At 41.9% G+C, this 14,084-nt stretch overlaps 1 protein-coding gene across 2 annotated transcripts in view; it reads left to right on the top strand.

The window, feature by feature from the left end:
• The window catches only part of FRRS1 (ferric chelate reductase 1), a 293,084-nt gene extending 283,342 nt beyond the window's left edge, over nt 1-9,742 (top strand). For both annotated transcript variants that reach the window (XM_078644299.1, XM_078644307.1), the window contains exon 16: nt 5,341-9,742. In XM_078644299.1, coding sequence (XP_078500425.1) covers nt 5,341-5,433 — 93 coding nt within the window. In that variant the 3' untranslated portion in view covers nt 5,434-9,742. The remainder of the gene's footprint in view (nt 1-5,340) is intronic.
• The last annotated feature ends 4,342 nt before the right edge of the window (nt 9,743-14,084 follow it).

Here is a 14,084-nt window from a genome sequence, read left to right as displayed (position 1 = left end):
TGGCCTGGGTACCTATGGTATGTAGCTAAAGTACATGGTATCAATTTAGAGGGAGAACAACTGGGCTGTGGGCCTGATTTACAGGCTCACAGCCACACTAAAGGCGAAAAACCAGAGAATCACAGCAAAAAGTGGGGGTGACCATAGGAAGCAGATCCTACTCTCCTACATGCCCTACATGTAAATGCTGCAAAAACCAATATCTTGGTCTTGGTCCAAGGAGCCAAGAAACATCGGCTGGGATGGCAGTTGGGCCCCTTAAAGATGAGCATGACCGGCAAACATAACTACCTCAGTGTTTTGTTATCAGATACTGGCAAATCCTTCTTTCATGCCAAGGCGCTGGTAGAGAAAGCGGCCACAACCACGTATGCATTTTAGATATTATTTCACAACTTAAAAAGTCATTCGGTGAAGAGGATCCAAAGAGTAACACAGGTTACCCACTTAAGCTATGGACAGTGTGTTTTCCCTGGTATGCCTACTGAGCCATTAGAGAGCTGTTATACAGCTGCATACATGAAAATATTCAACATGCCCAAAACAAACCAGCGAACATTGATCCGCCTAGAGTTTGGTCTAGTGAAAATGGATATTGAATGCAAAAAGGATTTAATCAAATATCACCATGTGGCCAGGGTGGGACCAGACTCCATGAGAGGTGCCTTATGTGTGATATGTCAGGATAAAGAGTTCAGTTGGTCAAGGTACCTTGTTGGCGCTAGAGACTTACTGAACCTGACCTTGGATTGTTTAACTAACCCACTTCTAACAACACCGCACTCAAAGAGGACCCTAAAAGAGAAGGACAAGCACATATCAAGGGAACAGGACATTAATGAAATCAGAAACCTCCCGGGAGCAGTGGGGCTTGATACAATACAGGAAGCCACCTATTGCCAGCCATATGTGAAAGCAGCCTTGGGAACATAAGCTCTAAAGAACATTCTGTTGACGAGGCTCCCAACACTGCCCATATTGTAATAGAAGTGCCACTGGAAGAACATCCCCTTCAGGGCATTGGCAGTGCATGCTTTTCCAATACCCCTCGGATGTATGTTGCTGCCCAGCCTTGCTTCTTCAAAGGCAAGTCAATCTATAATGGTATAAGAACATGCACAGAGGCAATGACATACATTTTCACATCAGATGTCCCAATGGAATTTGCACAGATTGGAAAGTTTTTTGCTACCGCTTGAAGGCTTGCCGCACCCTCTCTCCCCCCTTCCTCATCCCAACCCCCTCCCCCCCGGGATAGCCACTTGACAGCTTTCAGTATGAACTCAAGAAAGACATTGACTTGCTATGGCTTGATAACTTGGCACTTTGTTTACAAACATAGCTGCAGCTACACCATGTCTTCAATAAGCTATGTGTTTGCTCACAAACATTGCTAGCTAAGAGGTCTGGCTTCTTGCAAATGGTCCAACTGTTGTGTGCGATCTGGTATCGCTTGGCGCTATTGGTACTTTTGTAATTTGATGAAACCACTGCCCATGACACTGCTAAATCAGTCTGTGGTACTTTAATTACATCGCATCTTTGTCTTTCAAACGGATGCCCTAAATTGAGCTCCATTCTGTCACTTGATTAGTCTTGACTTCGGGGCACTTTGCAGTTTTAATGTCATGCATGTTTACAAATCGCTCGTGCAGCACCATGTGGCACTTTAGTGAATGTTCCTTCGACTTGGCTCCTTGCACTTTGTAGATATATGCTCGGAATGTGAAATTTTTACGACTATGCAGTTTGAAAGAAATGCTTGCTTATAGTTGTTGGATCTGGACATAACTTGAGCGAGCTTGCACTCTTGTCACTCATGCTGCTGGTCCTTGATGGGCTCGGTCTTGATTCTGTGCATAATCCTTGGCAACTCAGCACCGTGAAACTCTGAAACGATACTGGAAATGTCTCCCCCTGCAATGTCCTAAAACGCTAGTGTGATTAAGTTTTGCGACTCGAGCAGCTGGTCTCGCAACTCATACAGTTGGTCTTTGCTGTGCTACACCTTGAGCCACTCAATAAGCTTTGACCACTTGGCACTCTGCCATTTGACTATTATACCTACATCATAAATCACTCCTAGGGCGGTATTACCCTTAGTGCCTCAGGGGTGCAACAGGCTAGTGTGTCTGCTTTGCGCGCCCTTGGGGCACTTTGGTATTACAGAAGGGACCACAGACGCTTGTGCCCCACTTCTGTAATACTGAAAATGTTGGCGCACATACAGCGCAGTGCTTTCTCAAGAGGGCGAGCCCTCATGTGCATGGGGGCATGGCCCCATGCAAATGAGGGAACCCCTTTGCCTCTGCACCCGCACCATATAGCTGAGGGAGCAGAGCCAAAGAAGCTGTCAGGGGGCACAGCGGGGGCGGGGGGACAACAACAGTGACTCTTTATACTAAACAGTAGCATAACTTACTGCCTAAGTAGGAAAGTGGGACTCTCTCATGTTACAAAACTCTTAAAGAGTATACAATTGAGTCCCTTTGTAAAGATCAAGCCAGAGAAAATGTAGTTAAATCCATAAGAGTTTATTAAGAAGGTCATTATACACCTCAGCCTACACACACAGCTATGAATGTAAGACTCAACAGCTGTCCTTTGAATGCAAACATTCTGAGTAGAGATTGTTACCATGACATGTGGAACTAAGGGGTATCAATGTTCCACCAACATCAGGAAATGCAAAGTACAGCATACTACTTCCTTTTCACCTTCATTCTGGTGAGTGAGCAGCATTAGCGAGTGGGCAAAAATATTTCTGGGTCCCAATAGTGCCGGTGCATTGAATGGGTGGCTAAAGTATGATCTATACTGCCATGCTATAGTCTAGCTATATTATATGTATAGTATATACTAAAATTGAGTGGTTCACCTATAATCTGATAGTTATGAAAGAGAGGGCCACCGCGGATTCTGCACATGTGGGGTTAGCATGAACGTAAACTCGCATGCAACTCCAAATGTGTTGTTTAGAGGTGCTATTTTGACAACAGATCTCTCCTCGGCTCGCCCAGAGGATTTGTATACCCTCCATTCATGATTAACAAGTGAATGCATGTTGATAACCTCACCATTGTAGAATATCATTAGTGAGATTTTCCTGTTTGCTTCCAGTAGCTCATGGCAGGGGAGCCGACTAAATGGGCTCATTGTCCTGTTTCGGTACTAGAATGGAAGGTGATGAAGGAGAACGTGTTATCCTCGTTAAGTTGGTACCCTTGTAGCAGTGCATTCAACAAACAGAATCTGGTATGGACGACTAGTCGTCTCGTTTGAAGCACCAATGTGCTCCGGAAAAAAAGGAACGTATTAGGAGCAAAAAAACAATATTATGTAGTAGAGTCTAATAAATCACATTTAGAAAAGCTCCAATCTTCCCAATAATATTAAAATGTTAACACATATATGTTTTTATTTTCGAATTGAGTAAAATGTTTCATTGTTTGTGCATTGCTTTGATGTATACTTGTTTGAGCTTTTTTGTGTATTGTTTTTGACTTTTGATTCGTAGAAAAGTCCTCGGGTGGGGTTCACCGGCATCCAGCAGCAATTCCTTTAGAATCCAGAGAAGTTAAATGATTAAGAGCTGAAGCACTATATCATTGTACAGCATTCAGAATCAATAGCTGAATTATCAGATTTTTAAGCACCACTTTAGGTCTTGCCTGCTGACCGCGCATGCGCTTTGGCTGCAGCGGTATTGTTTATTATAAGGAGATTGGAGTTTGCCCATGCCCTACAGTTTGTTTGCTTCATTGTCACTCTCCTTTGCTGCCATCACATGCCAGCTTCAATTTTTCTTTCGTGTGGAGCATGGACTAACTACTGATTGGTTTTGGTTGATTAGTGTCCTTCCACTGTCTACTTCTCACACTGTGATTCAGGTGCCATTTTCTTTTTTGCTTCCCCACGCTCACACCACAGATTATCAGTGTTGCTTTTACCCCTCCCACCCCTCTTGCTTAGTGTTGCTTCTTCCCTTCCCACCGCCTGTAATCCTGTTGCTTCTTCCCATTTAACACCTACCCCAGCTTTCATTGTTGCTTCATACCTCTCACCTGCACCTCCCATTGTCTTTGTTGCCTCCCCCATACCCACCACCACAGCAAAAAACAAGCACCGTGACATGGCCAGCAATGGCAGCATTATAGCGCTTGTCTTTACTGCCCCATCCCTTTTTCATCCCCTTCCTTGCCTGTTTCCTCTCTCCCATTGTCCATCTTGCCCACCTCCACCTGCCAGAAGAAAGAAAAAGGTTCTATGATGCTGCCAGCGCTGGCCGCATCGTAGTGCTTTCCGATAACTTTTCTTTTAGCCATGCTGTACAGCCACACTGCTGTACAACATGGCTAAAAAACATTGGCATATGCAAGAGCTATTGACGTTGCCAATGGTTGTTTCCATTGCAATCATTAGCTGTTCATTGATGTTGCAGGCAATTGGTACAGCACGATGTCACCTTTAATGAATTTTTCAGAGATTGGTATAAAGGATACAGTGTCTGGATTCAGGTGTATGCTTCTGTTAATGTCACTGTGGCAACAGATTGAGAACATATATTTAGCCACAGTGCGGAAAAGTGAGTGAAATGAATATTTATGATGCACGATTTAAATGTGCAGTCTGTGCAGCTCAGTTTGATTGTAGATCAAAAGGGATTATGTAGTCTTTTCTTTTATTATTTTCATTCGCTGTTGGTAGCGAAGACATCCAGAAACATGGAAATAGTGCTCTTCTCATGTTACCACAATTTCCTCTCTGTTTTCATGAGACTCGTAGCTCCCTAGCAGTGATTCACAGCCTCTTGACCAATGAATTTCCGTTTTGATTCTCCATAACTATTTTCTGATACCTAGGAGATCTAATGGCTGCTAACCAATGCTTGTATGTCCCCAGGATTGTCTTGCACAGTGAAAAACGTTGATGACTCCCTGGATTTACCCAAACCATATCTTCTTCTGGTCCACAAAGGGGTCCTCTTTTTGTCCTTGGAATGGTTCATGTGAACACCTGGGTAGAAAAGTCTCTATTTGCTCAGTATAAAGATGTATTTCGCTGCCACCACATTTACTTAATTATGTAATTCATAATATCCCATGTATGAAGGTTTGACAGCGATGTTGTGATCATTTGTTAGATTCCTTACCTACATTTTCATCAATTCTCCACATTAATAAGGAATGTCTTTAAATTCTGATAACCTTAGTTTCAGGTAAGTACTTGCTATTTTTTAGTTGTCATCTCTTAATTTGTGACATGTTTAAGTGACCACTTAGTGTTTTGCTTTGTGCTCATTATTCTTTATTACATTGTTTGGCAAATCTTGTCTTTCAGGGTCACAGCTTTAAGAAGGTAATATTGACAGTATACATCTGTGGAAACCTTGCGTTCCTAATCACCTTCCTGGCAGCTATCAACCAAATTTGAAACACATCTAGTGATCTTCAGCATAAGCAATACTGCATCTTCTACAGTTCAAACCACTAAGTGAATTGCACCTGAGAAGAATTCAACCATCTGTGTTTCCTGGAAATCCTCATCGACGTACCTCTTGAAGAATTATATACCGTCCTTTCCTGCTGACCTTGGTGGAGTTTACTATTGAGGGACAAGTGCTCCAAGGAGTGGAAAAGGATGGGCATTCTCGGAGTTGTGATTTGCATGGTGACCATGAGACAGCATACCTTGTAGCAGATTAGTTAAAGCAGAACCTTGATCAGTTCTATGGTTAGTGATTTTGTCTTAGATGTCGTAGGAAATGAGTTATCAATGGTGGAGACACAGCCTCTCAAATCTACAGGTATAGTTCTGCTCTAAGGAGTATCACTCATCAGGCGACTGGTGTGAGTCCTCCCTTTGTGTCTCCGTTGCCCCATGGCTTTGCATTGGATAGCTTGCGTCCCAGACAATGCGGGTCTACCAAAACAATTCTTTGTCATGGTCCGCACAATTCCAATTTAATCGCAGAATGCACAACACTTCTCACCTCCCCCATTTTTATGAGTACTCATGTTTGATAATTCTTTAAATTAGCAGAGACAATGATAGTATTTTAAAATGATTTTAGCAATCAAACATATGGTTGCACAAATAAGTGCCTGCTTGATCTATAATCTTGCCTTCTATTCTGCACGCCAAATCCGCTGTTGCATCTTGTGAACGTAACCTTTTTTTACTGCTCAGTGGAATAGTAGTTTTCTGCCCAGCTTCTTACTCAGCACATAGAGGTCAATCAGTATATCGTTGTGCAGCTGACCGAAACAGTGTAGTAGTTTATTTTAAATTCACTTCCACTAAGCAGTGACTAAAGGTACATCAATTTGCAAAAAAGACCAGGAAGATTACCCTTTATAAATCATTTTTGATATTACAGAATAACTTTCTATGTTTTGGGGAGTATTTTTATTAATCAGACCGTAGTAAATTCAAAATATTTTTGATACTTTTTGTATATCACATCTTCTTAATTTGGTGATTCGTAAAACATGTGCCTCCAGTATTAAACTGGTGGATTATGAATCCTTGTATTCCTTCAAATAACTGTTTGTAATGTAGGTAATGATTTCCGACTCGTTTATTGTCATTAACTTTATTGTCATTAACTTGTTTTACTACATCGATTCTAAGTACGTTTTACTTTAACTGTCGCTCCTTTTCAAGTGAATGCAGAAAATAGTATTTTATGCTCTGCGAGCAGGTGTATAAATGTCACCAAATTTTTAACAGATTGTCTATATTTGTATTGCAGTTGTTCAAATCCTTTTTGCACTAGAGGCCTTGTTTAGTAGAATCAACTGGGCCAGTAGGTCATGAAGGGTCCAGTAACATTGAATATTTAAAGGCTGTAATTATGGTCTCCTGGATGTTGAGGTCGTTGTCATTGGTATATCTCTCTGGACATGGTTTTAAAACATGGAGCTAGTTGAGAAAAACTCATGAAACGTGGCTGAAGCATTTTTTTAAACAATTCCCCAGTATATCCGCTGCTGCCATTTAAAGAATTGTGTTTGCGGTGCCATGAGTTAATGCTCCCTGCAGCCAGGAGCATATGTATGGCAGGCCCTTCCAGGCAATAATTTCTTACAGAAAAGAAAGAGGACAGCCACTGAGAAGTCAATCAGTAGCTCTGAAAATTGCCTCTATTTTGAACAGCTACACAAATTCTTTCTGAAATAACGTCTTTATCAGAATGACTTCACCTCACAAAATAAATAAATCTCACTTTTGGCTCATGGGCCATACTTTTATTCTGTTGGTGATTGTTTCTAGAGCTCCTCTCCATTCCAGCTGTCCATCTGTTTCACTAGACCCCTTCTTCAGATGTTCTTGTTTTCATTCCAAGTGACTGGGCACTGATCATGCCCACCAGTAACCGGTTTCTGTTCTATACGAGTAGAGTTCAAAGAGGAGTCCTGTAGAAGATGGCCAAAATCGAGAAATAAGTAGATGGCAATTTTAACTCATACGAAGCAAGAGTAGACCGAGTTTGGGTTCTAAAGGTAGTAATATATTTTTGTTGGCCCAGAATGGGCAGTCTGTATCGGTCTTTACTGGGAACATGCATTTTAGGACCTGACTACGCAGACACCGACATCTTTATGACCTGTAACATTTCAGTAGGAGAATTATTTTACACTTGCATAATCTGTTGTTGTTCAAGACTTTTGTGGACTGCTTTGTAACTTTTCTCTGACCTTTGCTTAAAGAATTACCACTTGTATCTCTCGGACGAGTGAGAAATAGAACATAATATTCTTGCAATTAACTCTTTTGATATATGGCTGACAAAATCTTCTTTAGAATAACACTGACATTAGGTTGAAATCTTGAGCTGTGTCTTAAAATTATAGAAAGCAGTTTATAGTTAAAAGTTGCACCTCCAAAGTGACTCTGGTAGTTGCTTTTAGCTAATGAGTTTTCATAATAAAAAGGGATAAGTAAACATTTTATTAATTTTATTATAGTGATAGACATTAAAAACAAGGAAGGGCAAGAAGTGCAATGAGTGCATAATAATGAATTAAAGGGAATTTCACATTTTCATTCTAGGGCATGGACAGTGTATCTGGCAAATAACTTGATGGTAGGTTTGGACAGTGTTTGCTTCTTAGCTCTTTGCTCAACGAACCAAGATTAGAAAATATAATTGGAAAGTAGTGGTAGAACAACACTGACAGTGAAGCTGTGTCCTTGTTCAAAATATATTTAGTTTTAATACTTTGTGATTTTGGATTTAGGCCTTCTGTTGATCAGTCTGGGATAAGGGACACAGGAAGTCAACATAATCAGTGGAAACTAGCTGTGAGAAAATAGGAACTTATGAAAGAAAATGGAGAGACAATGCTGAGGAATCAATGGAGGCTGTTTTTTTTGTAAACCGATTTTATTAAGCATTTCTCCATTTGCATATTACAACAGCACAGTCATTTAGTTTGTTTCATTATACATTGACATTTCCACAGTGTTCTCATCTGGTGTACGTGCTGCTAATCTTTATAGTCCAATAAGGTTAAAACTTGAACATTAACTAACTTCCCCCCCCTCCCCTAAGTTATCTTGACAGTAAGTCTTTCGTGGGGCGCTGTGGTCAAGTGCATTGTAGATTTCCTATCTGTGTGTGAAATGATGTAATTTTTAGTGAAGTAGTCACTAGTGTCTTGATTATTTAGCGATTGTGAGTGTGTTTATAATTCACGTGTTTATGTCTGGAGTGTCTGCCTTATGCGATTTCTCTTGCATCTTCCGAGGTATCTACGTCTGGGTACTAGAGGTTGTGTACTAAGGTATTCCCAGGCCCTTGCTATCTCTGTGCCTTAGCAACTCGCATCCTGCCCATTTCAAGAGTCTTTGCACCAGGTGGTCATCTTGGGTCTCCCCTTCAGTTTCCAGTTCTTGGTTATTTCTCTTTTTGCTAGGATATATGCTAGATATTGGAATTTGCTGGTGACTTTGGTCTTTGCCAGATGGGGGAACCAGCCCAATAGACAACAAGCGGGCGAGCGTGGTAGATCCTAATCTATAACCTCGCTCACCGTCTGTATAACGCCTTCCCAGAATTCATGCACTTGGGGGCAGTCCCAGAACATATGTAGGATGTGAGCCTGGAGTGTGCCACATCACTGGCAAGCCGCGTCCTCTATTTGAAATATCTGCTTAGGCGTTTGGGGGTCAGGTATGCTTGATGCAGGACATAATAGTTTATCAGCTTGAATCACGCATTTCTGGATACCCTCTGTGTCCCAGCCAATATGTTATCTCATTCCTTGGTCTGAATTGGTATACCCAGATCCCAAATCAATGGAGACTGTTGACAGAGTTTAGCTCAGGTCTTGTAAAGGGATGATGGATTTGTCCATTAGAGGTGTCTGACTGTGATTTATGGAAGAGCTCTGTTGGAGAAGTTTCTTGAAGTACAGTTGAAATTTCTGTGTGTGTTTGGGGGAAGTGGTTGTCACACAAGTTCAGCCTGGTGGATTTTTCGAGCACTGGTGGCTCGGATGGCAGCGTAGTTGGGTCAGCTTGGTGTGGAAGACCCCAAACCGGTGAACCACCTCTACTGCTTCTCGCACCTCTCTACTAGCACTGCATCTCACATTCCTCATTTTGTGAACCCATAGCGAGATGTTTGCCCTCCATATGCCATTCTTTGCTATCCTAAGTTTTAATTGCATGTGCAAGCAAACTGGTTCAAATGTTTGTGAGATATTGTAATTGAATAAATGCATATGCAACTGTACCTCTGCGTTTCACAATTTCTTTCAGAATCGCCTTCATTTTTATTTTGTAATCTATTCGTTAGTTTTTTAATTGAGATGTTAAAATATTTTGCCGTTATCACAGTCCTACCCAGTCGATTAGTTCTGTCTGCACATCCTTTGGAGTTGGTTAATCCAGATTCTCTACTTGGAAAAATAACCATAGAATCTTAAGAGCAAATACAACTTTGTCTTGTTTATGAGAACAATGGGACATCCAATCATACTTTGCAGTATGTGCCCCATTCTCGCTTTTGGCCTTCATAGGTAATACAGTGACTCATCTGATGCCCCTGCCTTTGTTTAGTTTGTGATGTTATCTGATCTTCTGGATTAACCCTTTTGCTTTATGACTGCGTAGCCCTGGGTTTCCTCAAGGATAATCAGTAGTTCATTCTACACTCCTGCTGTTGGGCACCTGTGTGTTCCTCGCCTATCTGCCACATGCAGCACCATGCTTTCTGCTCTGGTCCACTTCACAACCTCATTTTTCCATTTAGTGTACAGAGGCCTGCTTATTGATCACCAATTCATCGCCCTTTTAGCCAGTACCAAAACTAGATCCAGAAATGTATTCTATAGTATAAACCCATCTATAGTCCTGTGATGCGTAAACAAACCAAGTAAACAATTCTCTGTATTGTGTACATCCATCCTATCCATGGATTTTTCCATTTGGGCTATGATCACCCTTTCAAAAGCAGGTTATGTCCGGATATCCCCAAACCATGTGGAAGAAATCGACGTGTGCATGTTCAGAACTAGGGAATTTCCTGTCTTCATTTCCCCCAACTCCATTCTGCCTTTTAGGCTTCATGTACGTAGGATGGAGATAATTAAATTGTGTATATTTAAATGTAGTATTTTTGGAAAATGTATGGGAACATTTCTGCAGGATGTCATTTTCATACATCATACGTCCTCCTGTTCGCTAAATATGCAGTCCTCCCAATCTATCTTCAGATTAGGCAAGCTGCATTTAGTCATTGACAGTAAAGCTTTAGAGAGCCTGTGGATCAATCTAAGCCCATATCTGCAACACACCATGTGTCTGACATTCCACACAGCCAGTCCCCTATATTGGTAACCAGGTATACACCACTGCCCCATAGTTTAAGAGCAGGTTGTTAGGTAGGCCCCCTTCCTCTATCAATCTATTTAAATTTCCCCTCCCTCATAACCGTTTATCAGTGAGTATGCCAGAGTCCAACCAGGCTTTGTTGATTTGCTGACCCCCCCCCCCAGCCAAATATTCATGGTATAGAATTCCACCAATAGTGAAGTTAGGCACCTAATGGTGTCTGTGGGATTATCCTAACCATCCCCAGCATTGCAGTGCTATTTTTAGAAGACTGGGTCCTTGAACGATTGTGTTGGCAAAGTCTCCAAGATACCTTGGTAGTGTGCTTCACCAAATGTCATGGGCTCCTCTAACTGTCCTGTTACGCCACCTAGGCACCCAATGCATCTGTGCTGATGGGTAGTATTGTTTGTAATCCAGAACTTTGAGCAGACCCCCCAGGATATAGCAGCATGGATTGGCAAATTTAGTGGCACAAAAATGGAAATTTAGCGGCACAAATATGGAAATTTAGCGGCATTTAATTTGGCGGTTATTCCTACAACAAACACAGATATCTTAGTTTTTTGTGTTTGTGGTCTGTGTGTGTTGGTTCCTGGTGTGTTTGTGGTCTGTGTGTGTTCGTCCCTGGTGTGTTGGTCCCTGGTGTGTTTGTGGTCGGTGTGTATTTGTGGTCTTTGTGTGTTGGTCCCTGGTGTGTTTGTGGTCTGTGTGTATTTGTGGTCTGTGTGTTGGTCCCTGGTGTGTTTGTGGTCTGTGTGTGTTGGTCCCTGGTGTGTCTGTGGTCTGTGTGTGTTGGTCCCTGGTTTGTTTGTGGTCTGTGTGTGTTGGTCCCTGGTGTGTTTGTGGTTTGTGTGTGTTGATCCCTGGTGTGTTTGCACTATGTAGAGTCGACAGGAGTTGAAGGGGAGAAGTGGAATTAAATGTATAATTTAAAATGTCTATGGTGTTGCCCAGGGGCTCAGGAAAAATGTAAAACGGATTGTATTGTTCTCTGAAGTGCCAGTCTATCTATTAAAACAAATATGTTTTCAAGTACTGCACAGACTTTATAAATCATAATTATTTTTCTGACTTTGCAGCCTTTTTTTGTTTCCAAGTAATTCTGTTCTAATGTTTCTATAAATTATTCTGTGGGGTGGCTCATAACTCTCACCCTTCCAGTGCACTGTGTGTGCTGATGAAAAACTCCTAATCACGTTTTAAGTTTATTAAATGTTTTGATGATTACACGGCTTCCCCTCGCCCCTGCAATTACGTGGTAGTCATCGACTGAGGCGCTTGGTATTTCTAAAGCTGGCAGATGGAGCTCGGTGAAGTCACAGTGAAATCTGAAAACAATGATATGGTCTTTTCCTTAGGTAAAATATTCAACGCGGTTTGAGTTAATAACGAGTTCCTTATGAACCTATGAATCCGGCTTACATCTGTTTCAGTGGCATGAGGAACACGAGTTCATTGGAAATGTGCCTGCTTAACATACAATACTAACAATAACATGAATGTTAGTAGTAGAGGGGGGTCGCATAAAAGTGGATTTAACCTTCATCCTATTGTGATTTTCAGTGCATGCAGTTGCCTGCTTTGAATCAAAGCTAAGGCGCTCTGGTGGGCAAGAAAGAGCCTCCCATTACCAAGGCTCGACACAACACTGCATGTGTGTTGTTGCCCTTGCATAGGTTACACGTTGCCAGCACACTAGACCTGTGCAGAATTGGATGGATTTTTTTTTGTGCAAAATTGCCGATTATGCGGCATTTTTGCAAAAATCGCGGCATTTTTGCAAAAGTACCGATTTCGCGGCAAACCGCGAAATCCTGGAGGGTCTGTTTGTGGACCTCCTCTCTGGACTGGTGTTGTAACACTCTTAATGTCACTCTGTCTATCCTCATCGCATTTCATTTCCCTAAAAATAGAATCCAGCTCTTTAAACCAACCTTGTGAAACCCAGACTCAGAGGTTCACAAAAAAATGCATCAATTTCTGTAGCGTCTCCCTCTTGGACAATGTTATCCTGACCATTGTTTGTTATTCAAGTGATCTCCAGATTTCCCCTTTCCCTTTCTGAGAACCAATAGTCTGCCCCAAGTTGCTATCTCTAACGTCTTTCTCTCTGTGATACACCTTCACACACATATCTAAATGCATGTGTCTCCCATGCAATACCGCACTGATCAAAAGGGGTTGGTGTCTTACTCGTCTCAGGGGACACTGGGAACTCACAGGTCTTAGACCAATTTTCCTTGAGGCCTGACAACTTTTCAAATTCCACCAGGATTATAATTGGCAGGTCCGAATCCAAACTAGCATTTTTGAGAAATACGAGCATGTAATCTGCATTGCGATAAATAGCGTGCCCCCCCATCTCGGCAGAATGCCCCTTTTGCCTCATCTTACTCATGAGCTTGGCAAAAGGCTCCATGGTCCACTCAAAAAGCATGGGAGGAGAGCGGGCACCCCTCTCTAGTATCTCTCAGGACTTTGTATGCATTAGATGTTCATTGTCCTGTACATACTCTTGCTGATGGGAAACATCACTTACAACGAAACTTTTACAACGCACTACCATTACAACGCAAACCATTACAACGCATTGCTCTGGGGGGGCGCTATAGGATAGGGAATAGGTTAATTTACTATCCAATAACCTTCCCTAGTGTCCACGGGGACAGGAGTTGGAATAGTAAATTAAACTATTCACTATCCAGCACCCAGAAGCACTATGCGTTGTAATGGTATGCGATGTAAAAACCGCGTTTTAACAGCATGCGTGGTAAAAGCATGCGTTGTATGTCATACATCCCTTGCTGATGGTTCTGTACAGAAGAGATGGATCCATTTCATCCATCCTTCCTGTGCCTATTTAAAGAATCACAGCCTGCAGGTATCCTCAGTCGAACATGTCCGACGCCTTCTCTAGTCAGCCAAGCACACAATGGCATCCTGGTACAAAGCTTTCAGTGTTTCTTCTAGTACTCTGAATAACCTCCTAATGTTGGGGGATGTGTTGTGTATGGCTATTTAACCATTTTAGTCTCTATGTACTAAAGTTTGGAGGTGAGGGTACAAACGTTAAACTTTATGTAAAATTGCATAGGCCAGCTTCAACATAGTGGTTTCTATGAAGTTGCGTCTGATGTGCTACAATATGGTTTTGGTAGGGACTCTTGTCTGGGCTTCCCTGGTCATGGCCAGTAATGTACAGTGTTCTAGTGCAACCACATATGGTCAGGTAAGGTGAA

This window comes from Lissotriton helveticus, chromosome 1_1, assembly GCF_964261635.1.
Source record: "Lissotriton helveticus chromosome 1_1, aLisHel1.1, whole genome shotgun sequence".
Classification (NCBI taxonomy): domain Eukaryota; kingdom Metazoa; phylum Chordata; class Amphibia; order Caudata; family Salamandridae; genus Lissotriton; species Lissotriton helveticus.
This window is presented reverse-complemented; position numbering and strand designations above follow the sequence as displayed.